General features: G+C 41.8%; 1 protein-coding gene across 4 annotated transcripts in view; it reads right to left on the bottom strand.

Annotated features, from left to right (window-relative positions):
* Positions 1-9334: 9334 nt before the first annotated feature.
* Positions 9335-26633, bottom strand: part of LOC126335531 (protein CLEC16A homolog) — a 232100-nt gene continuing 214801 nt past the window's right edge. For 2 of the 4 annotated variants that reach the window (XM_049998900.1, XM_049998899.1), the window contains 2 exons: positions 19097-19230; positions 9335-11756 (listed from right to left, as the gene is read on the bottom strand). In XM_049998900.1, the coding sequence (XP_049854857.1) occupies positions 11388-11756; positions 19097-19230 (503 nt within the window). In that variant the 3' untranslated portion in view covers positions 9335-11387. Of the gene's footprint in view, positions 11757-19096; positions 19231-26633 lie in introns of those variants that run through there. The other 2 variants (XM_049998902.1, XM_049998903.1) reach the window with 2 other exon arrangements.

The following is a 26633-nucleotide window of genomic DNA, read 5'->3' as shown; positions in this document are numbered from 1 at the left end:
AAATGCTGAGTAGAAGAAATCAATATAAATTAAGGCCGGGTGGGTAGCGAGAATCAACTACATGTTGTAGCGCTAGTTTCCACCTGCAGAGTTCTGAGAACCTGGTGTCTGGAGGAAAATCCAGGTGGCACTTGCGGTGGAACAGGCACCAAGATCACGATTGTCTTGTTGTAGAATATGCTCTGCAACAGGATATTGTGTGTTGCCAGTATACAGCCTCTGCCTATGCCCATTCAACCTAACTGATGAAGGTCAAACTGTTGTAAGAGGCCAACAGTGTTTTCGTAACAGCTGGTGTATGATGTGTCATTTCACAGGTGGCTCACCCTATGATAGTACATGTTTTGCCAGTTATAGGGCTGGAACAGGATGTGATGGGAGGGCATATATGGCAAGTCTTGCAGGGGTCACTGTCACAGGGGTAGCTGCCAATGAGTAGAGAGATGGGTGCAGAAGGAGCACAGGGTCTGACAAGGATATAGCGGGGATTGGGAGGGCTTTTTGTCATTCTCCCAATCTCTCAACAAACCAACATTAACATAAATGCTCAAACTGTCAACTGAATTAAATGCCAAATTAGTTACAAGTAATACTAAAATAGACCTATAAGCCAAAAAGTTAGAAAACATATTGCTGATTTATGTCAGGAAAAGGACAAAATAAATCAATAGATATTAGAACTGAAATCTACAATATTATATTGAAAAGTATTTCTACTCTAATATAGACACATCAAAAAACGTTTTGCATCACCCTTGTTCCTAGAACTCCTGAAGATAGACGTGGACTGTGGATATTGTATCACAGACACAGACCCTTTGACTGTAAAGAGATGTCACTAAAGCCGCCCAAAGTTGTAAAAAACCATGCATGAGCAGTGCCTATTAATTAGACAGGGGTGGTCAGACAGCCAATCAGTTCAAGTCATTCCACCAGGAATGAGGTACACGGCTCATGTTGTCTGTAGTACAACCATGCCGGGATGGTTAATACCGCAGTTTGATTGCATACGCATTGTTACTTTGTGCCAGGAAGGGCTCTCAACAAGGGAGGTGTGTAGGTGTGTTGGAGTAAACGTAAGTGATGATGTTCTGACATGGAGGAGATACAGAGAGACAGAAACTTTCAATGACGTGCCTTGATCAGGCCACCAAAGGGCTACTACTGCAGTGGATGTCTGCTACCTACGGACTTACCCTTAAGTCATCTACATTGAACAGGAAGTAGCATTAGCCCTAAAATGGAACCTTTGGGTATTTCTTGTGATACTACACTTTGTTTAGAATAATAATTCATACTTTTGAAGTGAGAGTTATATTCTGTTTTCTGTTCCATGGGAATGTTGTAAGCCATTGAAGACCATTCCTTTTAATTTGATTTCGACCCAGTTTGTTGATAAGCAAGGTATGGTTTACTTAGCAAAGGCTTTTTAAGATCTCAGAAAATGCTTGCATCCTTTGACATCATGCATCATGTATCTTTTCAATAAAACTTTTCCGTGCATCCATAGTGTTTTATTCTTGTTGGAAACCAAATTGGATGTCTAGACTAATATAATTTTGTACACGGCCAGTATTCCAAATCCAAATCAGTTCTGTTTGCAGGCAATACTTCTGTTTCAATAGAAGCTGATAATTCAGAAAAAATTCAACCACTACTGTGAGCACAATCAATGCCCTGCAGAACTGGATCCAGTTACATGCACTGAAGCTGAGGATTGCAAAAACCTATAATGTACATTTTATAAATGAGCATTCAAAATGTGTACAGTTTACAATTAAGCATAACAATTAATGTATGGAAAAAGCTGACACAATCAAATTCCTTGAACTAAATGTTGACAAGAATTTAACCATGCATAAGAATGTTGACTTCCTATCAATTAAACAGTTTTGATTTTAAAATTCAAAATTGGGCAAATGCTACCGACACGCGTACACAAAAACCAGAAAATCATACTTATTTTGAATCAGTCATTAAGCATGTTGTCAGATACATGTGTGCTGCACGGTGACAGAATCTGGTCACCTGTTATTTTGGAAACTACAAATCCTAAATATTTCCTACCAATAAATTTACAAAATTATAGTTTTCTTACTCAGCAGACAAACATTAATTAAGGAGAACCATTTTAGTCATGTATGCAACACAATAAACAAAGATAATCTTATGTTTCCCATCCTCAGACGAGTTACACACAGTCTCCACAGTGTATGGAGATGAAAATATATATTAAATTAATACCCCAGAACATACTTAAAATGGAGTCAGATTATCTAAAAATAACGCTGCAGAAGACACTGTAGCAAAATGTTACTATTTCACAGTGGATGAACTAATAATTTGTGCGATATCTTTCTTAGTATTAAGTCTTTTCCTTTTATAACAAAACTGTATTATTATTAAGACATTGTTATTAGCATCTGTTATGCCTTTGTAGTGAAATTTAACTACAAATTTTTGACATGTCTCCTGTAACTGAACCAAATAATTGAGATTATAGAACTAGATTATAGAACTAAGACTAACAAAATAAAATTCACAGTGTCACCACCATCAGATGACTGATTTAATTGAGGTACGGGGTGGATGAGATAGCTTATACATAATATGCACACCTCCTCTCACCACGCACATCAGTCACACTTTGACACAAACAGTAATGGGAGTGCAGCGATCAACCTCCTCATCCTGACGTGCTGCTTTTCACTCTGTGACAAGTACAATTCAGCCTGTGATTTTAATCAGAAGGAAATCTAATTATCTGATTTGAATATATTATTACCAGTGGAAAAAGCTACCATCTGAGCACATAAAAAGTCAATATACTCCTGTTTAAAAGACTGACTGAAAACTGGGGTACCAGCTGCCTCTACCTTCCTCAGCAACTTTAAAAATATTCACAAATATCTTGGCATGTGAAAATATTTGTGCACTTATTAAAACGTGCAGATCACTTCTCACAGCAACTAGCTCCTCTAACCACAACTTGCTGACACCAAGTAGTTCACTGCTGTAAGTCACATACCCATCCACTCCCACTTATCCATTCTCACTCACACTTCCAGCCCAACTCATTATCATTATCGTTAATGCTTTGAGTGTGCCTGTCACTGTCTCCTGTATCATAGTCATAGTCTTCTTCGTTCTGTCCTACAACTACCATCTTCTCTCACTGTCTCCCTCTTGATTTCTCTTACTGCTACTGTCTCATTCATTCATTCCCACTGCTGTTGCCTCTTTTCACCGTCACTATCTCTCTCTTCCTCATCACCATAATAGACTATCTCTCATTACAACTGACTCTCTCCCACTTCCACTTTCACCATCTATTTATTCCTCTCCCACTGGCAGTGTCTCCTAGCACTGCTCAGTCACTGTCAACCATGGTCCACTGTCACTGTATCTCTCTCTTTCTCTCACACTGCCATTGTCTCCTTCACTCTGTCTGTAATACAGCCACTGTCTACCATCTTCCAGTATTTATTACTTTCCAGTCTCTTTCCCAATACCACTGTCACCTTCTCTCACAGCATGAAAAAATGTGGATATGTTCACATGACAAAATTTTGAGAACAATTTTAAAGGTGTTGAAGGCTGAATCAGGCAGCTGGTGCCTTGTACCCCACTTTTCAGTCGGAGGCTTTTAAACAATCTTTGAGCTCCAATAGGAGCATTTTTCCGCTGCAGCAGGGCATTTCATTCATATGAAAAGAACGTTACGGTAAGTAAAATTTTGATAGTTTACTTGTGTGAATGTGAACTAACGCAGAACTTATTTTAGCCTCAGACCGGATTTCACACGCACAAAAATTTTGCATTTGCTTCAGTACTACAACACCGGCTTCCCAGAACACTTCTGAGGATAACAGACACACTTTACATCATATTTCTCTGTGCTATATCAATTTACAAACTATATTTTTGAGACTCACATTTTACATGTACTGGTAGTGTAACATCGAACCTTTGTATCTCAGGAACACGCAAAGGTATCAATAAAATTTTCAAGGTTTTTGAAGATTGGGATCTTAGGAATGTATCACAAAAGTTTCAGCTATTTGCCGTGTGTAGCCATGTTGGAATCCATAGCTCGTTTTTGATATGAAAAAACAGTAAAAAATGTTTTTTGGTTTTTTTTCTGAGGTACAAACCATGAACCAATGATGCCCCAACAAACCTTTAAATACCCACCACATACCACATCAAATGCAAAAAGAACCAATTGATTGGCTCCATTAGCCCGTGCAGGAGGAAGTGTGTAATATTCATACTTGGACCCTTGTTGTAGCATAGTGACAATAAGACAATTAAAACAGTCACTGAGTCATTAGTGTTGTTCATGTTTAGTGTTGGTAAAAGGAATGGCCAGTGTTAGATGTTGAGTGATCACTCAGAACCACAGAGATGCTGCATGCTCCTGAGAGACAGTGTTACCAGAATCTGGCAGAGTTTGAAAGAGGCTTCATTAAGGATCTCCAATTGGCTGTCAGGTCAAATAGTGCAGTGTATAGGTTTGGGGGCAGTTCACATATGACAGAAAGTTGATGTTACTGCATGGGAATATAGTGACAAGCATACTTGTCAAGGGTCTGGTCGACCACATCAGATCTCCGGAAGGGATCACTGTATAGTGCATGAAGCACATTGTAACCCCTGCACATCTCTGCCTGCCATCCACAAACAAGTAATGGACTCCCTGAAACATTCTGCATCACCTTGACTATTGATCGGAGACTAGCAGCAGCTGGATTTGAGGATTAGTGTCTTGTGTGTTCGCTGCTATGAACACCACAACACAATTGGCTGCAGTAGGAGTGCTGCTGTTTCTGGGAAGCTTGGACTTCTGATGCATGGTGTTTCATTGCGTTAGCAGTAAATTGCAGTTCGGCACTAAACCAGATGACCTCGATCTGAGAGTATGGTGGTCACGTGGGGATGGGGGAAAGCCCCCATTCATCCAATGCATTGGAGAGGCACAGCAAATTTACTCCAGGCATCTGGGTGTGGTGATCCATCCATCGTGTACTATTTCAGGTCATGGCTGATAGTGACTGACGGACAGCACAATGGTACATCATGGACACAAAGTGTCCTCATAAGTTACCTCTCATGTGACAGCATTGTGGTGCCCTTTTACAACAGGACAATTCTCGTCCACAAGTGGCATATGTGTCTATAAATTGTGAGCAAGATGCTGAGACACTCCTGTGGCCAGTAAGATCCCCAGATGTGTTCCTGAAACTGTGTGGGGCCAGCTCGGTCATTAAAACAGTTCCAGTGGCAGTATCCAGTGTACCAAGTAGCAGTTATAACAGTTGTGGGTTAGCTTGCCTTACATGAGGATACAGTGGCTTTATGACAACCTAGAAAGATTGTGCTTGTAACCAGGCCAGAGGGAATGCAAAGTCATTCTGGTAAGTGGGCTCATACTCCCAAATTCTTTGTAAATTTGACTCAATTGTGTAATCACTGAAATAACATCAAATTCCCCCACAATCTGTGAAGTTTTATTTTGTTTCCTCCTCCCCTCATGGATGTTTCACTTTTCTTGTCAGGTAGCATAGTACAAGGGGCATCAAATGAACTCTGGTCACTAGTGCAAAGTAACAGTAATGATCTTATTAACTCAAAAATGCAGTTATACACAGTACACATACTGAAAAATAGTCGCCAAAACTGTCGGCACATTTATCCCATTGTGGCACTAGCCAGTCGATTCCATCCTTGAAGGAGCTAGTAGGCTGCTGTCGGATCCAGGCCTGGACCCAGTCACACACTTTGTCATCCATTGCAGATTGATGTCTGTGAATAGCTCGTTTTAGAGGTCCAAATACATGAAACTCACATGGTGAAAGGACGGGACTGTTATGGTGGATGTTCCAGCATTTCCCACCAAAACTGCTGCAATGTGTTCTTCACCGCATCGGCCGTGTTTGGGTGGGCATTATCATGTAAGAGGATAACACCATTGGACAGCATGCCTCCAGTTTTCGACTTGGTGGCTCGTCTAAGGTTCTGTAAAGTGACTTGATAACGCTGGACAATGATGGTGGTTCCCTGTTCCAGGAACTCGACTAGCAGTGGGGCCTTGTGGTCAAAAAAGAAGGCCATCATGACCTTATCAGGACTGACGTGCACGGCCTTTGATTTCTTTGAAGGTGGTGAAGTCGCATGTTTTCACTTCTTGCTCTGACGCTTGATTTCCTGTTCAAAATGGTGACACCATGTTTCGTCAACTGTGACAATATGCAACAAATAGCTGTATTCCTCCTCATGATAATGTTGCAGATGACTCAAAGACAGCGCCATTCAAGTATTGCAGTGTTCGGCGGTCCATTGGTGGGGAACCCATTGCGCACAGATTTTTCAAAAGTTTAAGTGTTGATGTATTATGCTGTGGGCGGTGCCCATGCTAATATCCTGTAACCAATGGATCTCGTCCACGGTGATTCTATGGTGGTCCAAGACTAAAGCATTCACTTTTGCAACCATTTCCAGTGTGATGACACTATGAACTTGTCCAGGATGAGCACTGTCTTCCAGTAACTTGCATCCCTCAAGGAATCGTTTGCGCCATGCAATTGCATTCAAGTGTTTTCCACAGTGACTCAGACTGTATGCACCGTACACAGCCTTCAGCCGTCGTTACATTTCACGGCCTCCAACTCCCTCCAATTCCCTCCGCCGCCAAAAATCGAATCGTTCCTCGTTGTTCCCGCTCACTTGCCTTCATGTTCAGTAGTGGATGATAATTTGTGTGACCAGCTTCTCTTTGGCATGAAACCACATTGGCACTATGCAACATCAAACGGTGCACACGTCAGTCTCTCTACCAATCGATGGTGCCACCATACCAGCAGTTACATAGTGCCACCTTACGTGTTAAGGCAAAGGCAGACAGACTGACCAGGTTTTATTTGAATGAACCTCATACACAATGTGACTCCATAACATTTTATAATACCTTTAACAGTAAATAGTAGCATGGTAAGCAGCTGATGATGTAATAGAAAGTGGTCCCATCCTTATGCATCTCAAAACAACTGACATACTCTCATCAAATCATTTAGTGATCTTGCCAAGCCTGTTTTATGCTACACGTGATGTTGCACACAAACTTTTGTCAAGTTTCTTGATTGGAGTAGCTTCAGTTATGTCTGATGACGCAATATCATTACGATTGAATGTGTTTTTGTTGTCAATCATATCTAACCTAAGAACAAGGCATGGTAAATCTCTTTAAATATATACAGATTTGCATATCATTTCTGCTTAATGAGTCATATTGTGATGAGATGGATAGTTTCAGTACGGAAAGTCTCATTTGTTTTGGGCAATCACACTCAGCTTAGCAATACTAAAATCTGTCTGCTGCTTCAGATACAACAATATATTTGTAGTTCAGTACATAGACAGATTATGTAATGAAATTTCCTTGGAGAGCCTAATTCCTCCCGTTCTGTTATTAACACCATTATGGAAACTGAAAGGATTAGACAGTTACCTTACCTCAACTTTTGTATCCAAAAGACAGTGGACCAGTCTCTCTCTCTCATATATATTCTGTTTAAAAAATAGGCATACAGACTTGTTTTGATACGATTCCAGTTGTCATACAGTGTCATAGGACAATGACATGCAGAGGATGCTTCTTACATAAAACATTCTCAGTAACATCTGATGTATACTGGTTACAGGGGTTGTAGTTGAGAAACGATGCATGAGGAAAAGGTCTGAAATTTGCTTTCAAAGAATACGGTTTTGTCACTGGTCATCAATGAACAGAGTTGGTTACTTGGGTCACCACCTGCAACAGCATTGTGAAAGAGCCTGTGCAAATCCCCACTATGTAGAATGTAACAAACTCATACAGCAGATTATTTCTGAGCAATGTACTAAATCAGTCTAGTGTTTGCTTAACTCTCAATGCAGTCCACAACAGTGTTCATCACTCAGCAAATAGAGGTATAGCAGTGGAAAATGGTTCAGGGCTTCCATACCAGTGGTATTGTGGTGGCTCTTTGTCACAGTTAAGTCTGGCCCCATTCTATATTTGCTTAGCTCGCTACAGCCGTCTGCTGAAGTTTCTTTCTTAATGCAGTTACTTCCATCAACAATTCTGGATTCTGCAGTGTGACTGGACACCTGTCTATTAGATTCAATGACCACTGGGATCCAGAAAACAGCTCCAGACCCAGCTAGGCTTCTGCCACCCTAAACTCGTCCTTAGTCTGGATCTTCCCTTTGTGGTGACAACAGTGGATTTTGGCCCCATGCCCACACTGTGTCACACTGTTATGTGGCAATGCACTTTGTATCCAGATGTTTGTTGCACAGTATTCAGATTCACCCATGTCCCACCACCTTTATCCCTGCAATGCAGCTCAGCAGGTAAAATAAGAGCTTTTTGCTGCTAGGCATTCCCTCTGATCAGGAAGCATTTGTCCCAGTGGGTGTGTCAGCCAAGTTTTAAGCCCTGCCCGTACAGCCACATGGTCATGTGATAAGTATGTTCCCTTCTTCTTCTTCTTTTTTTTAACTTGCCCTAGTCATTCCTCCCACAAGGAATGTTCAATTCTGCACCTCATATCCACAAAAATCATGTTTGTTCTGCTACATATTGGTGATGAGGTAGTGACACACTTGTGTAACACATGTGGGACATTTATTTTTCAGGTGAGTCATGATAAAGGATGCTATTCTTGCCAAGCTGCTCTTTTATTTAGTTTTATATCGGCAAGTGACTTTCACTAAGAACTGTTAACTTAGATCGTTCAGTGCTCCATGTTTTAAATTAATTATTTGTAAACCTGCTGTTTTCTTAACACCTTGTGAACTCTACTCATGGTGCAGCACCCAATATGCCCTTCTCATGCCCTCAACTACTACTAAGTTTTTTTGTTTATTTTATTAAGTTAGGTAGGGATATTTCCCCACAGTTCCATTATGTAACCAGATGTGCAAGCCCCTTTTATCTTTGTTGTGGCTGTGTTTGTGTATATCACATTTGTATGCCATATCTCTTGTGCATAAGATCAATAGATAATGGAGAACAGTTCACTGTCAAAATATCATAACACTTCTGTCGTAAGATAATCCTTCACTTTTCTACACTATTTACTTCCATGTCCATTGCAGGTTTTCTATGTCAATTTTGAATTAAGTATCTTAGTCTACTTCTAGTGATTCACAGAAATGATGCACTAATGATATAACTTGAGTAAATGATATGATCTGACTTGCAATGAGGGCTAAAATGTGGCTGGAAGTCACAATTTTTTTTGCATCAAAAGTGAACAGGTTCACAATGAAATTTACCTAGAAACACAAGTTAACAACAGCAGTATTGATATTTATTATCTTTTGTTACAATGTATTTACAAGATAGCTGCAGTCAAGAAGTCTTTCTACAAACAAAATAAATATTTACAATTTATACTCACAATTTTTTAAACCACAACCTTAGTTTGCATGCTGCTGCTCTTTTTTCATGCTATTCATAGCAAAAAATATAATAAAAGAGGCAGCAGACACATCATAAAAACAGGTGCAAATTTTTTTAAATATTCTTACAAATGCAAACTGGGTTTACTAAAAATGTGTTTAGGATAGTTAATGAGTATGTTATCTTTGTACCTTTGGCAATGGAAGCTCAGCTCATATCAACTGAACTACATTAAAACATACATTCAATCACAAGCAGTTGCTTGCAAGGGTATGAAATGAGTGATGTGCAAGATATGCATCAGTTATGCAGCATGAGAATAAGTAAGTGATGTCCACAGAATGAAACTTAATAATAGCACATTTAGTATATAGACCTCTTTCTATTTTTGTGAGACATGTGATCTACTTAAATTCCATTTGCACTTCAGCTAAACTGTATCAACAGGCATGAGGCCAAGCTCTGACCTCCTCCAAAACAAAATGAGTTTTCATTCAGAATGCACGCAAGTGATACAATAAGCTCTAAAACACAAAATTTTACCAAGATCAAAATAATACAATATTTATGAAAAATATTACACAAACATACAAATTCTGCTGTGCGATTTCTAAGATGTAACATTTCGAAGCAGTACAATACCACTGCGAACTGTGCCTATAACGTTGAATGAACTTGGTCTCTACCGAAATGAGTGTTTTTTTTTTTTTTTTTTTTTTTTTTTAGCACAGCATATATACTCAAAAAGAGAGGAGACTGTAAAACATCAGTATATATGTAGTCTTTCATTAACACAGAAATTTTCTCCTAATTTCTCAGTTTGGCTGGTCTGTCTTTCCTTCCACATGAAATGTGTATATTTATGATTGTAGTCTGTAATATTCTTCATAATATTATATTATTTATTATCTATAGATTCACATATGTTGAGGGTTTAATCCATCACTCAGGTGCCAAAAGAGTGTCCATCACTTGTTATACAGTATTTCTATACAATACTTCAAGATAATGAAATATTATTAGGTTATTGAACTCTTTTCTATTACCTCTTTAAATCTAGTTACATGCTCAGATTTCACCCATATTATTACTAAAGCAGTAACTGTGCTGTATACATCATGACAAACAAATCCTAATTGTCTGCTCTGAATACTTTGGTGTATTACTATAAATAAATATTAATAAGCTGGTGTAAGAACAAAAATAATATAGTGCCACTATAAATGAATGTTCAACACCACATTTATATTCACAGGCAATGAAAAACCATTATTGGAAGCCTTTTTGTGCACATAAGATTTATGACCAAAGCATTATATACCACAAACGACAATCTAGTTTCCCCTGGAAATTTTTCCCTTCTTATCACTTACACAGTGATGCATAATTTTAAAAAAAAGGATGCTTTGTAACTAATTTGTGTCAGTGAAAACCTCTTATAACATCTGTGTCATATGAAAGTATGATTTCTATACCTCTGACACTAAATGTTATCACATACATCTACCAATTTCTGCACAACTGATGACATTTCATGTTTCATGTTATTTTGAGTTGTTCCAATGCAAAAGTGTGAAAGTAAATGATTAATCAGTTTGAAGTGGTGAACCAATAATTGATGAAGTGAAGACTTCATTCAAGTATGTTTCTAGCATACAAATAATGACAAAACACAGTAACAAAAAATTCCAGTAATCTTGTTCAAAGTATGTAAGAAGTGTGCATTGACATACACTAGCTGTGATGACTTGCACTTAACACTCACATTGTATCTGACTGTAATTGTAGCACTGTAGAAGTGAAATTCCATGAGCTTAATAACAAATGTCACCATTCTGCACCATTTCTGTACTGTCAACATAACACTGGACATATTGTCAAATCTGCATTGCACTTCATGAAATAATGATATGTTATGTCACATATCCTTTGTCTTGTTTCATACAGTTTCAACCATGCCTTTCTTTCTACGAAGTTTCTTTTCTTCTGCCTGTATACCATCAGGCATCTGAGTGAAAGAAGTTTCCTCTGAACTAACAGGAGGTGGTTGTGGAGGTGGTGTTGGAGGCGGTGGTGTCGAGGATGGCTGTGAGGTCGATGGCAGTGGAGCTGTAATAGTACTATCACTAGCAACTGGTGTCGGCGTTTCTGTTGCAGTTTCAGATGAATCTTGCTGTGGCACTGGAGAAGGGGTCATTGGTGATCTAAACATTGCATCTCTATGATGTAAAGGTTTGTGCCTCATCTTCACTGGTGGATTTATGCTCCCAGATGTTCCTGCAACACCATTGGTGCCTCTACCAGTTTTCTGTAAATTAGAATGATTAGTAAGAAATTAGAGGTTACAGTAAATGTGGTGGTTTATTACTCCCAAATAGGAAAATTGTGAAGTTTGCTTGTCAATTGATTAATCATACTGTTATGCTACCACTTCTGTTGTCTGCCATAATAAAAGCTACTGCTAAACTAATTAAAATACTCTACAGGGCACAATCAAAAAGTTGTAGGCCTGATTTTCTGTAGGCCAGAAAAACCGATGGAGGGCAGGTTGACTGGGTGGGTGTGGTGAGGGCAACCTTCACAAACTGAATATGGCTCTCTGCAGTTTTGTGCACGTCTTTGGAAGGTGAGCACACTGTTTCTCATGAACCACTGTGAAGTAGTGTCATTACATGCAGCATGGAATGGAATCTTGAATGGTGCTATGTCATGAAGGTTTGATTCAGACTTGAGAAAACCGCCATGGAAACATTCGATATGCTCAAGCATGCCTACATGTATGTTGCCTTGAGCCCCTCAAGTGTTCCTGAGTGGCACAAGTTCTTCTGGGAGGGGGGGACAGCTCATCATGGATGAACAATGCCAACATTAAGGGCCAATGAAAATCTGACAAAAGTGAAACAGCTTCTGGAGTCCGATCATAGGTTATCGATACATCTGAGTAGCAAGCAGTTAAGCCTTTTTTTCTACGGAACCAATTAAGCCTTTCTTAGTCAAACCAATCATCATCATAGAAGATTTGGCAATGAGAAAAATCTGTGTAAAGTTTGGGCCAAGAATCTGGACTGATGAACAAAATAATGTAAAAATTAACCAAGCAGTCAAAATGTTTATAACCTTTTTGACTGTCAACAATAAACTAAACATTCAAAACAGCTGAAAAATACATCAGAAGCATGTCCACCAACAAGACAAAAAAATTAAAAAATCTGATGTGAAAAGTCCACGAAATTTAAAATTCACTTCTCAAGACATGAAAACTGGTCACCAAGTGAAATACACACAACTTATGCCCAATCTAGACTGTTTAATTGAAGTAAATTTAATACCTGTTTTAGTAATGGATAATACTAAGTAACATTGCTGTAAAATTTTATTTGTTATTTATAAAGATAAATCACCTCAAATATAAAATGGATCCATGGACCTGCAACAGTGAACACCATCAACCCCTAGTTAAGAATACACAATTTACTGTTGAGGGCTTGCATTTTGCAAGCATTTCGGGCCAGAATACAACTATCATGTGGGATGCAAACAGCAATCTGGAGAGGGCAGGGAAAAGATAGTAGTGTATGGGTGGGGAGAAAAATGAAAGCTGTCTGATGGAGTGGGCAGCCAATAGGTCCAGTGTCACAGGGTTGTGGGGCGGGGAGGTGAGGAAAAAAGGAGGAGTGGGGAAAGACAGGTAGATGGTTTGGCAGAAGGTGGCAAATATACAGGGTGGGAGATGACAACATGGAGGAGATGACAGGACAGGAGAGTTGCAAACTGTTGGGTGGAGGGTGTCGGAACAGTAGTCACCATAGGTTGAGGCCAGAATAATTACAGAAGCGGAGAATGTGTTTTAAGGCTAGCTCCCGTCTGCTCAGTTCAGAAAGGCTGTTGGTGGAGGGAAGGATCCAGATGGCTCGGTTAGTGAAGCAACCTTTGAAATGAGGTGTGTTACGTTCAGCTCCATGTTGTGCCACATGGCAGTCTACTTTGCTCTTGGCCATAGTTTGCAAGCGACCGTTCATCCTGGTGGACAGCTGGTTGATAGTCAGGCCAATATAAACCTGTGCCATGACTGCAGCAGAGCTCATAAATGACGTGCCTGCTTTCACAGGTGGCCTGGCCCCTGATGGGGTAGGATAAACCTGTGACAGGACAGGATAGAAACTGAGTTCCTCTCAGAGAAATGATCCTTGTGGCAAGGGGATGGAACTGGGAGTGGCATACGGATGGACTAGGATGTAGTGGAGGTTGTGTGGGTGACAGAACATCACTTTAGGAGGGATGGGAAGTATCTTGGGAAGAATGTCCCTTATTTCAGGTCACAGTAAGTAATCAAAGACCTGGTAAAGGATGTGGTTCAGTTGCTCCATTCCGGGATCGTACTGGGTGATGTAGGGGATACTCCTTTGTGGCTGGCTCTTGGGGTTGGTGGGAGGATTGAGGGTGTGAGGGGAAATGGCACAGGAGATCTGTTTGTGGACTAGGTCTGGGAAATAGTGCCTGTCTGTGAAGCCCTTGGTGAGACACTCAGCATACTGAGCAAGGGAGTTTTGTCACCGTAGATATGCTGTCCCTGGGTGGCTGGGTTGTATGGGAGGGATTTTTTGGCGTGAAAGGGTTGGCAGCTGTCAAAATGTGGGTACTGTTGGTGGTTGGTGGGTTTAATGTAGACAGAGGTATGGATGGAGCCATCAGAGAGGGGGTCAGCATCAAGGAAGGCGGTGCCCTGGTTTGAGGAGGACAACGTGAAGGTGTTGAGGTTGTAAAGCAATGAAGATAGGCTGTCTTGGCCCTGAGTCCAGGTCACAAAGATATTGTTAATGAACCTGAACCAGACTAGGTGTTTGGCAGTCTTGTAGGCAACGAAGGTCTCCTCTATCTGGCCCATATAAAGGTTGGCATAGCAGGGTGCCATGCAGGTACCCATCACTATGCTGCAGATTTGTCTATGTATCTTTCCTGCAAAGGAGGAGTAGGTGTGGGTGAGGATAAAGTTAGTAAGGTGTATGAGGAATGAGGTAGTGAGAGCGAAGACTGAAGGACATTAGGAAAGATAGTGTTCAAATAGACCATAGACATGTGGGATATTTCAGCATAGGGAAGTGGTGTCAACAGACAAGTGGGGATTCAGGAGGTAAAGGGATGGGGTTGGTGGAGAGCTGGTGAAGGAACTGGTTGGTGTCTTTGATGTGGAAGGCTAAATTACAGGAAATTGGTTGGAGGTGTTAGTCACTGAGGGCACAAATTCTTTCAGTGGGGGCACAACAAACCAGTCATAATGGGGAGTTCAGGATTCTTGGGTTTGTGGATTTCTGGGGAGCATGTTGAAGGTGTGTGGGGTGGCCTAAGGGTGAGGAGGGAAATGGATTCAGGAGAGATATTCTGGGATGAGCCTAAGACATTAAGCAGGGATTGATCGTTGATATGGGCTTCTGTGATGGCATAACACGGGCAGAGTTTATAGGTGGAGGAGTCAGTCAATTGGCAGAGGCCTTCTGCAAGGTAGTCACTGTGATTCGTAAAAATAGTGGTGGAGCCTTTGTCTGTAGGTAGGATGATTAGGTCACAGTTTGTTTAGAGGTAATGTATGGCTGTTCTTTCTTCTACTGAAAGGTTGACATTCTGAGGAAGAGACATGGGGAAAGACAGTGAGACTAAGTTGGAGATAAGACATTCGTGCAAAGTGAACAGCAGGTGGTTAGGTGGGAGGAGGGAGGATCACAGCTGGATGGTGGTATGAACTGGAAGAGGCAGAGTTCAATGCTGGAATTAAGGTGGTTTTGGTTGGAGGGATTGGCAGCAAATAAGTGCTTCCATTGCAGGAACCAGGAGAAGGAGAGCAGGAGGAGTAGAGTAGGTCTTTGACAAGTCCAGCATAGTTAAATCTGGGCGTACAGCTAAAGGTGAGGCCTTTGGATAGGACTGAAACTTCTGTGGAGCCGAGGGATTTGGAGGAAAGGTTAACAACAGTGCTACAGGAATGTTTTGCCTCTGGATTTCATGGATAATTGGTAGGGAGTTTTGGGGATGTGACAAGTTGAAAAGATCAGCTACGTAGGGTTTAGTTGCTATGAGGTGTGGACGAGGAGGAACACTGTGGGTACAATAGGGGTTGGATAGTGGTACCCTAAGGCAGTAGTCCGATTTCAACAAGTTGGGCACCTCATGGAGGTGGTGTCTGGAATTCTCCCTGTGGACGACCTGGGTGCAAAATTTGCCAAATCCATCTACAGTTTTATCCTAACCCATCAGGGGCCAGGCCATCTGTGATAGCAGGCATGTTTTTTTACACGTTCTGCTGAAATCATTGTACAGCTTTTTATATTGATATCAATACCACCCAGCTGTCCACCAAAATGAATGGCCACTGCCAAACTGTGGCCAAGAGCAAAGTAGACACCATGTGTCACAACACAGAGCTGAACATAACACACCTCATTTTAATGGCTGCTTCAATAACTGAGCCATATGGATCCTTCCCTCCACCAACAGCTTTTCTGAATTGCACAGGTGGGAGCTAGCCTTATAACACATTCTCCGGTCCAGTAATTATTCTGGCGTCAACCTATGGTAACTACTGCCCCCATACCCTGCGCCCAATGGTTTCCAACTCCTGTCCAATCACCTCCTCCACATTCTCATTTCCCACCCTGTTTATTTGCCACCCTCTGTCAATGCATTCACCTTCCTTTCCTTACTCCTACTTTTTGCTCCTTTTTTTCCCCATCTCCCTGCCCCACAACCTCCTGACACTGGCCCAGTTGTCATTCTACTCCCTGCCCTCTCCACCAGAGAGTGTTTGTCTCTCTCCCCACCCATACACTACTATCCCTTCCCCTTCCCTGCCCCTCCAGGTTTCTGCTGGCATCCTACGTGATGATTGCATTCTGGCCCCGAGATGCTGGAGTTGGTGGTCATGTGTGCATAAGATGTGCTTGCTAGTGTGTATGAATGGTGTGTGTGTGTGTGTGTGTGTGTGTGTGTGTGTGTGTGTGTGTGTGTCTTTTTACTGAAGAAGGCTGTGGCCAAAAGCTTTGTGGAAATGTTTTTTGATTATGCCTGTCTGTAACTTCATTTGTCTTCTTTATGGCAAGTAGCAATCTGTCTTTTCCTACATTGATGGTATTCCTACCTGGAGTTTCCATTGTCATAAAAAATTGAGATTGTTTTATGTATAGTAGCTTGAAGAAACCAAGCCTGTTTTCGAAAATATCAGTGAGGAAGAAAACGGCAGATAGGTTCAACCTTCAGTATATTACATATCAATGAAGGAGACCTCTGTGTAAAGTAACAGTTTTTCCCAAAATAAAAATGTGAAATTTGACAAGAAATACTCATTGCTACCTGACTTGGGCTTATGTCTGATACTAGCAATAGTAAAATAAAATTATTCATTCAAAAATAGTGTGACTGCAGTTTCCTTTACTGATATTTTATAATGGGGCCCAAAACCAGTAATGTCAGGCTTCAGAGATCCTTGAACCAGGCCAATACAATACAGTCCATCACTACACTTCTCAGACATCTGTGTAACTAATGGAACAGTAACACAAGTAAAGTGTTATTTTTATTCACAAGTAGTTAATTTTTAGTTCTAAATTTGCGTGTTTATTTTCTATTAAATACATTCTGGGAGAGTGCATTTTCTGTTAAGGTGACGTATTCCCAAAATAATTCTGGCTGCTCACTATACAAATGTTCCATCGTCATGAGTAGCTGCACACCAGTAATAATGCGAAGCAAGTTAATTCATAGCCATAAATCAATGTGTTGAGAAGGTTTTAATGCTTTACATTTAGCCAGTATTGGTCCACAGTATCAACAGGTGGAGCTTTGCAAAGTAAGGTAGTTCACTCTCAGTGTGAACTTATCTAACAGGTATCCCTTGTTTATGCGGGGCACGCAATAAGTTTTATAACTGTCAGGGTAAATACACTGGTAACCACCTCTATCCTTGAGTCATTTAAGGGAACACTGTAGCTGTTAACTGTTTGGCACAGGTCAAGAAAGTCACAGACTAGATTACCTCACTATTGCCTACACCGCAAGACTATTAACTCTGCTAAGAACAAGACCTCCACTATCTATTCTAGAACCAATCTTGTGAGTTTTGTCAAAACACTACCATCAAAACTGCTCCTCTGGTAGTCATCAGACGGAATTATTATGAAAAACTCAACCGGAACCCCTGGTCAGGTGAGACTTACTGGATGAGACGAGAAGGGATGTTGAGAGCATTACACCATAATTGTGTCACATTGACCCAGACAGCATTTTGTATTTGGAGTTATGGGAGATGGACGCAGCACTCTTCACCGGCTTTCTTTGTACATCACCTCAAGCAACAGTACTAAATTACGCGACATATATGACCGTAGATGTCATCCTCCATTTAGTTGATTAATTCACATGCAAGCTGATGAGAATGAGCCAAAGCCTTAATTAATTGTCTCTCTAACACATTACCTTTTTGATTTCTCCAAAGGAATGTTGTGATTTGCTTATCAAGTGCTTTAAAAGTAAAGCACATAATTCTGGACAGTTATAGTTTCGTATTTAATTATTTAATTATGGCTTTGTTGAATTGTTTTGTGCGACAGTGATTATGAAGAACCTTTTGAATCCATATCATAGCGAACTAAAAACATTTTTACAGAGATACTCAGTCATGACTTTTTCCAAAAATCTGAGACAAGATGTTAGTATCAAAGAAGAAAATAGTTGCCAATCACTAATTTATTTCCTGTAGTGTGACAGAAGGTAGCACACTTTAATCTAGCCAATGTAGATATTATGGGCGTCATGAAGACTGGTATTTTGCAGATTTTCCTGATGTGAAATTCCTTTCAAGGATATAATTTAATCGACTTAAAAATAGTGGAGAGGTGTACTGATTTAAAAGGGAAGCTAAGTCTGAAACAAGTGCATTTTTAAACTAATGAATCCAATCTTTCATTAACATTTCAGCTAATGCTTCTATATAACCAAGCACAAAACTGTGTAGGAATAACAGTATATAACTATTGTTCTTGAAAAGTTATCATCGCCAAGGAAGATAGCTGCTTTCTTGAATAAGTTTTTCACTTGGCAGCAGACTGTATGCTGAAATGAAATTCAAACAGACAAATTAAAACTGTGTTGCAGACCAAGACTGAATAGCAGATCCTTGCCTTTCATGGGTGCTGCTCTTACAGATGGAGCTATCCACCCAACTCTAGGCTTCAGTCTGTTAGTACTTCTCTCCTACTCAACAACCTTCAAGCTGGATCCAAAAAGGGACTGTCAATCTGGTATGGTAAGCAAATCACCTAGCAACAGCATAATGGTTGTTTCCAGAGAGGAATATTTTGCAACTGAATGTTCACTGTAATAAAACTGGCTACAGTAGCACAAGCAAAATTACCCCCACTGACTACTTGGCTCCTTGTACATGGGACTTTTAATGAAAATAAAGATATCAATGGTATTTTTCTTTTTTTGCTTTATGCTAGGTAGCTGATATGGCAAAAAAAAAAAAAACCAAAACAAAAAAAAAAAAAAAAAACTAAATAACTCGCAACAATATTCCCTCACTGTGAAATATTTTAACTTCTTAATGAAGTTCCATAACAAATGATAAACACTACAGGGCAGACCCTGCCCTACACTAACCTTTGTACTCATATCTTCAAGAGGTATTTCCTCACTGCGTGGTCTTGGCAGTCGAGGAGAATTTGAGCCCTCTCTCGACCTGACAGCACCATGGCTTACTCCTGCAGGTGGAAGTTCACAACAAGATACTCGCTCTGTAACATGTACAGAATTCAACTGATTGATTATCATTAATAAACATGTAAAACAACATTATTTAACAAACACAAGAAGATACAGGAGGAACTCAATAAACAGAGAGTATGTACTTTAGAGTACATACAGCATCAGAAAGGAAACTTTGTGAAATTGGAGATTAAATGGTAGTTGTTGGATGATTGGCTGGGGGATAAAAGTGAGGCAATTTAGCACGTAAAGCAGACTGAATGAAAATACTGAAAGACAACAATGAAAATACTTGGGCGGAAAATATTTAAAATACGGTAAAGGCAACCACTCACTCATAATGGACTGATATGTAGAGACAGAAACATGCAACAAAAAACAGTGTTCACACTACCTTTTGAGCTTCTCCTCACTTTCTAGTAAAAATATACATGTTCACACACACAACCACACAATCACCCAAATATACAGTCCCACGGCATTGGCATTATTGAGAGCAGTGGCTTGAAATGAGGTAGGGTGGGAGTAGGGAAGGATACACGAAGCTAAGAAGGGCTAGCAGGATAGTGAGGCAGATCTTTTGACATATGATTCTGTGGCTTCAAAAGTACACAACATGAGTTCAGAGAACAGAGCACATATGAGATACGGAGTGAGGGAGACGTGGTGGGGGTGGTGGGAGGGGAGTCCATGGAGGATGGAAGAGTTGTGGGAGTAGATGGTACAACACATGAATGGGGAAGGAGTGGTGTGGAGAGAAGGGAAAAGACAAGATGAGGCATTGGGAAAAGGTTAGTGTAAATTTATGCCAAGGAGATTGTGAGAGTGCAGAATATGTTGGAGACAGAATTTCCACCTGTGTAGTCTATAGAAACTTGTGCTGGAAGGGAGCATTCAAACGGGCCCTGTTATGAAGCAGGTGTTTAAGTCATTTCTACGAGGGCAGGCATGCAGCATGTTTGGCAACAGGATGGTCAAGTTTGCAATTTGGCACAGTCTGGGGGTGGTCATTCATGTTTGTAGACTTTTGGTTACTTGTCATGCCCACATAGGAAGCTGTGCAGTAATTGCAGCAGAGATACTAGAAGGGACTATCCTAATGGGCCCTGTAGCGAAGCATTTCTACTGTTATGTACCGCATGTTCGGCTACAGGTTAGTCAAGTTTGCAGTTTGCCACAGTTTGGAGGTGGCCATTTATGCGAGCAGAGTCTTGATTACTTGTCATGCCATATAGAAAGCTGTGAAGTATTTGCAGCAGAGGTGATATAAAAGAGGGCTGATTTAACATATGCCCCTGCCTTTTATTGGGTAACAAATACCCGTGACTGGACGGTGGTAGGTGGTGATGGGACTGTATGGGATAGCTCTTGCAACTGAGCTGATCACAAGGGAATGACTCATAGGACGCAGGACTGGGAGTAGGGTTGGAATAGGGATGGATACAGATATTGTGTAGGATGGATGGGCATAGAACACTACTTTGAGTGATGGGGTAGGAATTTGGGTTGGATATCCCTCATCTCAGGGCACAATTAGAGGTAGTCAAAGCCTTGATGAAGAATGTGGTTGAACTTTCAAAGCCACGGTGATACTGTGTGACCAGAGGAGTACTGGTCAGTGGTTGGTTGGCAAGATAGGGGTTATGAGATATTTTTTTAATGTGGAGCAGATGACTGCTGTCAAAGTGGAGGTAGTGTTGAGGGTTGGTGTGCCTGATACGAACAAAAGTATTTAAGGAGTGATCTGAGAAGTGTAGGTCGACATTTAGGAACGTGATTTGTTGAGTTGAAAAGGCCCAGGTGAAAGGATTTGGCAGTTTGGGAAAAGACATGGCAAAAGAGCAAACAACGCAGTTGCAAGAGCTATCCAGATCATGAAAATGTCATCAATGAATCTGAACCAGACATGGAGTTTTAGTTAACTGGATAGGAAGGATTCCTTCAGATGACCTGCACATAACTGTGCCGTAGAAGTGATGTTGGACTCACTGTGGATAGACTTAGAAAAGGACGGTGAGACCAGATTAGAAGTGAAGAATTCTTGAAAGAGTACCAGGGGACGTCTGGATGGAAGAGTGGGAGGATTATGGTAGGAGGGAGGTTGGCATGGTGAAGAAATGTTTCCACTGCAAAGCACAAGAAAAGAAAAAGATGGTCCCTTCCCAGTCAGTCCAACATCAGTCCTACTGAACACACAGCTATCCATAACCTGAAAACCAATCCCTGCAGGCAAAGTCTCCACCACAGGCCAAAGGTCTCCTCCAAATTTCCAACGACCGTGATCCCATCCCAGAATTCCAACATGACCTCCAGCAGCTCCCGAAGGCCTTAGGTCCATCCCAAAACCTGTTATCTGAATCCATCTCCCTCCTCACACCAGCAATCTCCTGCACTCCTTCCTTTTACCTTCTACTGTATCTTCATTCGCCGTCGGCGTTGTCGTTGTTACTGTGAGACACCGTTATACCAAGAGGAAAGGCGCGTCAATCTTAGAGCATGAGATATGATGACCTTAAGCCATTGACAACATACAACAGTCATGGTAGCACCAGATTCCGGAATAGCTGCAGTAGTTAGGATCTACGAACTATCCCCTCTTGACCAGGTCCCCAAAACTCAACGCGTAACTAGATCCCTTCAAAGCAAATTGACATAACGATCGTCTATAAAGGATTCGTACAATGAGAAGAAATGTTACAGTTTATTGAATAATAACAGATACGACCAAACTATCTTGTCTCTTCTGCTTTATTTAACATAACTTCGTTCACAGTTTCATTTCGCATTCACCACTCATTCACCGAAACCCTTTGATGAACAGTTTTGGTTGCTGGACACCAACAGTCAATGATAATGATACAGCTTTTCTCCTTTTTATAAATTGAAGCCTGCTCTCCGCGATATATATATATATATATATATATATTAAAAACAAAGATTCCAAGACTTACCAAGCGGGAAAGCGCCGGCAGACAGGCACATGAACAAAACACACAAACACACACACAGAATTACGAGCTTTCGCAACTGGCAGTTGCTTCGTCAGGAAAGAGGGAAGGAGAGGGAAAAATGAAAGGATGTGGGTTTTAAGAGAGAGGGTAAGGAGTCATTCCAATCCCGGGAGCGGAAAGACTTCCCTTAGGGGAAAAAAAGGACAGGTGTACACTCGCACACACACACACACACACACACACACACACACACACACATATCCATCCGCACATACACAGACACAAGCAGACATATATAAAATTTACCAAGCAGGAAAGCGCCGGCAGACAGGCACAATGAACAAAACACACAAACACACACACAGAATTACTAGCTTTCGCAACCGATGGTTGCTTCTTCAGGAAGGAGAGGGAAAGACGAAAGGAAGTGGGTTTTAAGGGAGAGGGTAAGCAGTCAAGGAGTCATTCCAATCCCGGGAGCGGAAAGACTTCCCTTGGGGGGAAAAAAAGGACAGGTGTACACTCGTACACACACACACACACACACACACACACACACACACACACACACACACACATATCCATCCGCACATACACAGACACAAGCAGACATATTTAAAGGCAAAGAGTAAGGGCAGAGATGTCAGTCGAGGCGGAAGTACAGAGGCAAAAAAGTTGTTGAAAGACAGGTGAGGTATGAGTGGCGGCAACTTGAAATTAGCGGAGGTTGAGGCCTGGCAGATATTGAGAAGAGAGGATATACTGAAGGGCGAGTTCCCATCTCCGGAGTTTGGATAGGTTGGTGTTGGTGGGAAGTATCCAGATAACTCGGACGGTGAAACACTGTGCCAAGATGTGCTGGCCGTGCACCAAGGCATGTTTAGCCACAGGGTGATCCTCATTACCAACAAACACTGTCTGCCTGTGTCCATTCATGCGAATGGACAGTTTGTTGCTGGTCATTCCCACATAGAAAGCGTCACAGTGTAGGCAGGTCAGTTGGTAAATCACGTGGGTGCTTTCACACATGGCTCTCCCTTTGATCGTGTACACCTTCCGGGTTACAGGACTGGAGTAGGTGGTGGTGGGAGGGTGCATAGGACAGGTTTTACACTGGGGGTGGTTGCAAGGGTAGGAGCCAGAGGGTAGGGAAGGTGGTTTGGGGATTTCATAGGGATGAACCAAGAGGTTACGAAGGTTAGGTGGACGGTGGAAAGACACTCTTGGTGGATTGGGGAGGATTTCATGAAGGATGGATCTCATTTCGGGGCAGGATTTTAGGAAGTCGTATCCCTGCTGGAGAGCCACATTCAGAGTCTGATCCAGTCGCGGGAAGTATCCTGTCACAAGTGGGGCACTTTTGGGGTTCTTCTGTGAGAGGTTCTGGGTTCGAGGGGATGAGGAAGTGGCTCTGGTTATCTGCTTCTGTACCAGGTCGGGAGGGTAGTTGCGGGATGCGAAAGCTGTTTTCAGGTTGTTGGTGTAATGGTCGAGGGATTCAGACTGGAGCAGATTCGTTTGCCACGAAGGCCTAGGCTGTAGGGAAGGGACCGTTTGATATGGAATGGGTGGCAGCTGTCATAATGGAGGTACTGTTGCTTGTTGGTGGGTTTTTCTGTGGACGGATGTGTGAAGCTGGCCATTGGACAGATGGAGGTCAACATCTAGGAAAGTGGCATGGGATTTGGAGTAGGACCAGGTGAATCTGATGGAACCAAAGGAGTTGAGGTTGGAGAGGAAATTCTTGAGTTGTTCTTCACTGTGAGTCCAGATCATGAAGAGGTCATCAATAAATCTGTACCAAACTTTGGGTTGGCAGGCTTGGGTAACCAAGAAGGCTTCCTCTAAGCGACCCATAAATAGGTTGGCATACGAGGGGGCCATCCTGGTACCCATGGCTGTTCCCTTTAATTGTTGGTATGTCTGGCCTTCAAAAGTGAAGAAGTTGTGGGTCAGGATGAAGCTGGCTAAGGTGACGAGGAAAGAGGTTTTAGGTAGGGTGGCAGGTGATCGGCGTGAAAGGAAGTGCTCCATTGCAGCGAGGCCCTGGCGTGCGGGATATTCATGTATAGGGAAGTGGCATCAATGGTTACAAGGATGGTTTTCGGGGGTAACAGACTGGGTACGGATTCCAGGCGTTCGATAAAGTGGTTGGTGTCTTTGATGAAGGATGGGAGACTGCATGTAATGGGTTGAAGGTGTTGATCTACGTAGGCAGAGATACGTTCTGTGGGGGCTTGGTAACCAGCTACAATGGGGCGGCCAGGATGTTTGGGTTTGTGAATTTTAGGAAGTAGGTAGAAGGTAGGAGTGCGAGGTGTCGGTGGGGTCAGGAGTTCGATGGAGTCAGGTGAAAGGTTTTGTAGGGGGCCTAAGGTTCTGAGGATTCCTTGAAGCTCCGCCTGGACATCAGGAATGGGATTAACTTGGTAAACTTTGTATGTAGAGTTGTCTGAAAGCTGACGCAGTCCCTCAGCCACATACTCCCGACGATCAAGTACCACGGTCGTGGAACCCTTGTCAGCCGGAAGAATGATGATGGATCGGTCAGCTTTCAGATCACGGATAGCCTGGGCTTCGGCTGTGGTGATTTTGGGAGTAGGATTAAGGTTTTTCAAGAAAGATTGAGAGGCAAGGCTGGAAGTGAGAAATTCCTGGAAGGTTTGGAGAGGGTGATTTTGAGGAAGAGGAGGTGGGTCCTGCTGTGATGGAGGACGGAACTGTTGCAGGCAGGGTTCAATTTGGATAGTGTCTTGGGGAGTTGGATCATTAGGTGTGGGATCAGGATTATTTTTCTTCGTGGCAAAGTGATATTTCCAGCAGAGACTACGAGTGTAGGACAGTAAATCTCTGACAAGGGCAGTTTGGTTGAACCTGGGGGTGGGGCTGAAGGTGAGGCCTTTGGATAGGACAGAGGTTTCGGATTGGGAGAGGGGTTTGGAGGAAAGGTTAACTACTGAATTGGGGTGTTGTGGTTCCAGATTGTGTTGACTAGAGTTTTGAGGTGTTGGGAGGAGTGGAGCTGGAAGTGGGAGATTGAGTACATGGGAGAGACCGGGTACATCTGTTGTTATCTGCTCACTTCAAATATTTATATTTCTGGCCATCCTCAGTTTGATTTCCTTCCATAACTACTATCTCACTTAACTGACACACTGTTTCCCTTCAACCCACTTTTTATTCAAGTCAATAATCTTGTGCATTCCCCAATGTTTACATGTATTTGACAGGCTCAATCTATCAGAGCAACAAGTTTCCAACAGTTACATAAACACTAGTTTTCTCTTTTGATGTTTTAATTATTCAAATGACTAAATTATGAACCTTTTCCAAGGGCCTCAGTTTTTCATTCATTCGTTGTTGTTTTTTTTCTTCTTCTTCTCCTCCTCCTTCTTCTTCTCCCCCCTCCCCCCATATTTGTTTCTTAACTTACACTTTCTTCAGCCAAATTTCCAAGACAATTTATTCTTCCCTTTGCAAATTGTCTTGTCTGCCAATGTACATTTAATTCCTTGGAAATTTGATGTTAACTCACATTTCTGATTTTCATGCGCCATCTGAATATGTCAAATGGAAGCTGTAGCCCACCATTATATACACCTCTCCAACTTTTCAACATTCACAGGAACACTACTCCAAACATCACAGAAGTAGCACCAATGCAGTACAGAATGTGGCAGATAATAGCTAAGCCACAGCCAAATATTCAAACTTTCACTCTGCAGAAAGCAATCACTCAAACGAATCTTCTGGACAGAGTAAAACTTTGTGTCAGCACAGGAGAGATACAGGGGGTGTTCAATAAGTAATGCCACACATTTTTTGTTCTTGGTCAATTTCAGTTGAAAAATGCGGGTTTTGTTGGAGGACATCATGGAATATTCCTACTTCAGTCCCTAAAGTTTCATGAAGTTCCAATATGTGGCAGTGCTACACAGTCTTCAAAAATGTGTGTGTAATGTTTCAAGCACAGAGCTGTCAATGAGTTTCTTTTGGTAAAAACCAGAGCATCATAAACATTCACATGCACTAGTACAATGACTATGGAGACCTGACAGTGAACAAATGCATGGCGAGTCATTGGATGAGGTGTCTGCCATCAAGGTCATGCAAACCTGTCCAATCTCCCATGTGCTGGCCAGCCCCAAACAGTTGTGACTCCTGCAGTGTTAGAATGTGGGGACACTCTCTTTTGAGGTGATTGATGGGTCACAAACACTCACTGCACAACTGGACATCTCTGCTGGTTGTGCTGACACACTTGTCCACCAGTTGGGGAACTCAAAGGTGTGTGCCTGCTGGGATATACCTCACAGATTCAATCTCACACTTTCTGACTTCCATCTGTTTGGCCCAATGAAAGACACACATCACGGGAAGCAGTACATGGATGACAGGGATGTTATTGATGCAGGAAGATGTTGGCTCTGACATCAACCAGTAGGGGAGTGGTACCAGCAGGCATACAAGCTCTCCCAGTT

Source organism: Schistocerca gregaria, chromosome 2 (assembly GCF_023897955.1).
Source record: "Schistocerca gregaria isolate iqSchGreg1 chromosome 2, iqSchGreg1.2, whole genome shotgun sequence".
NCBI lineage: Eukaryota > Metazoa > Arthropoda > Insecta > Orthoptera > Acrididae > Schistocerca > Schistocerca gregaria.
Note: the sequence above shows the minus strand (reverse complement) of the source record. Positions and strands in the feature narration are given on the sequence as shown.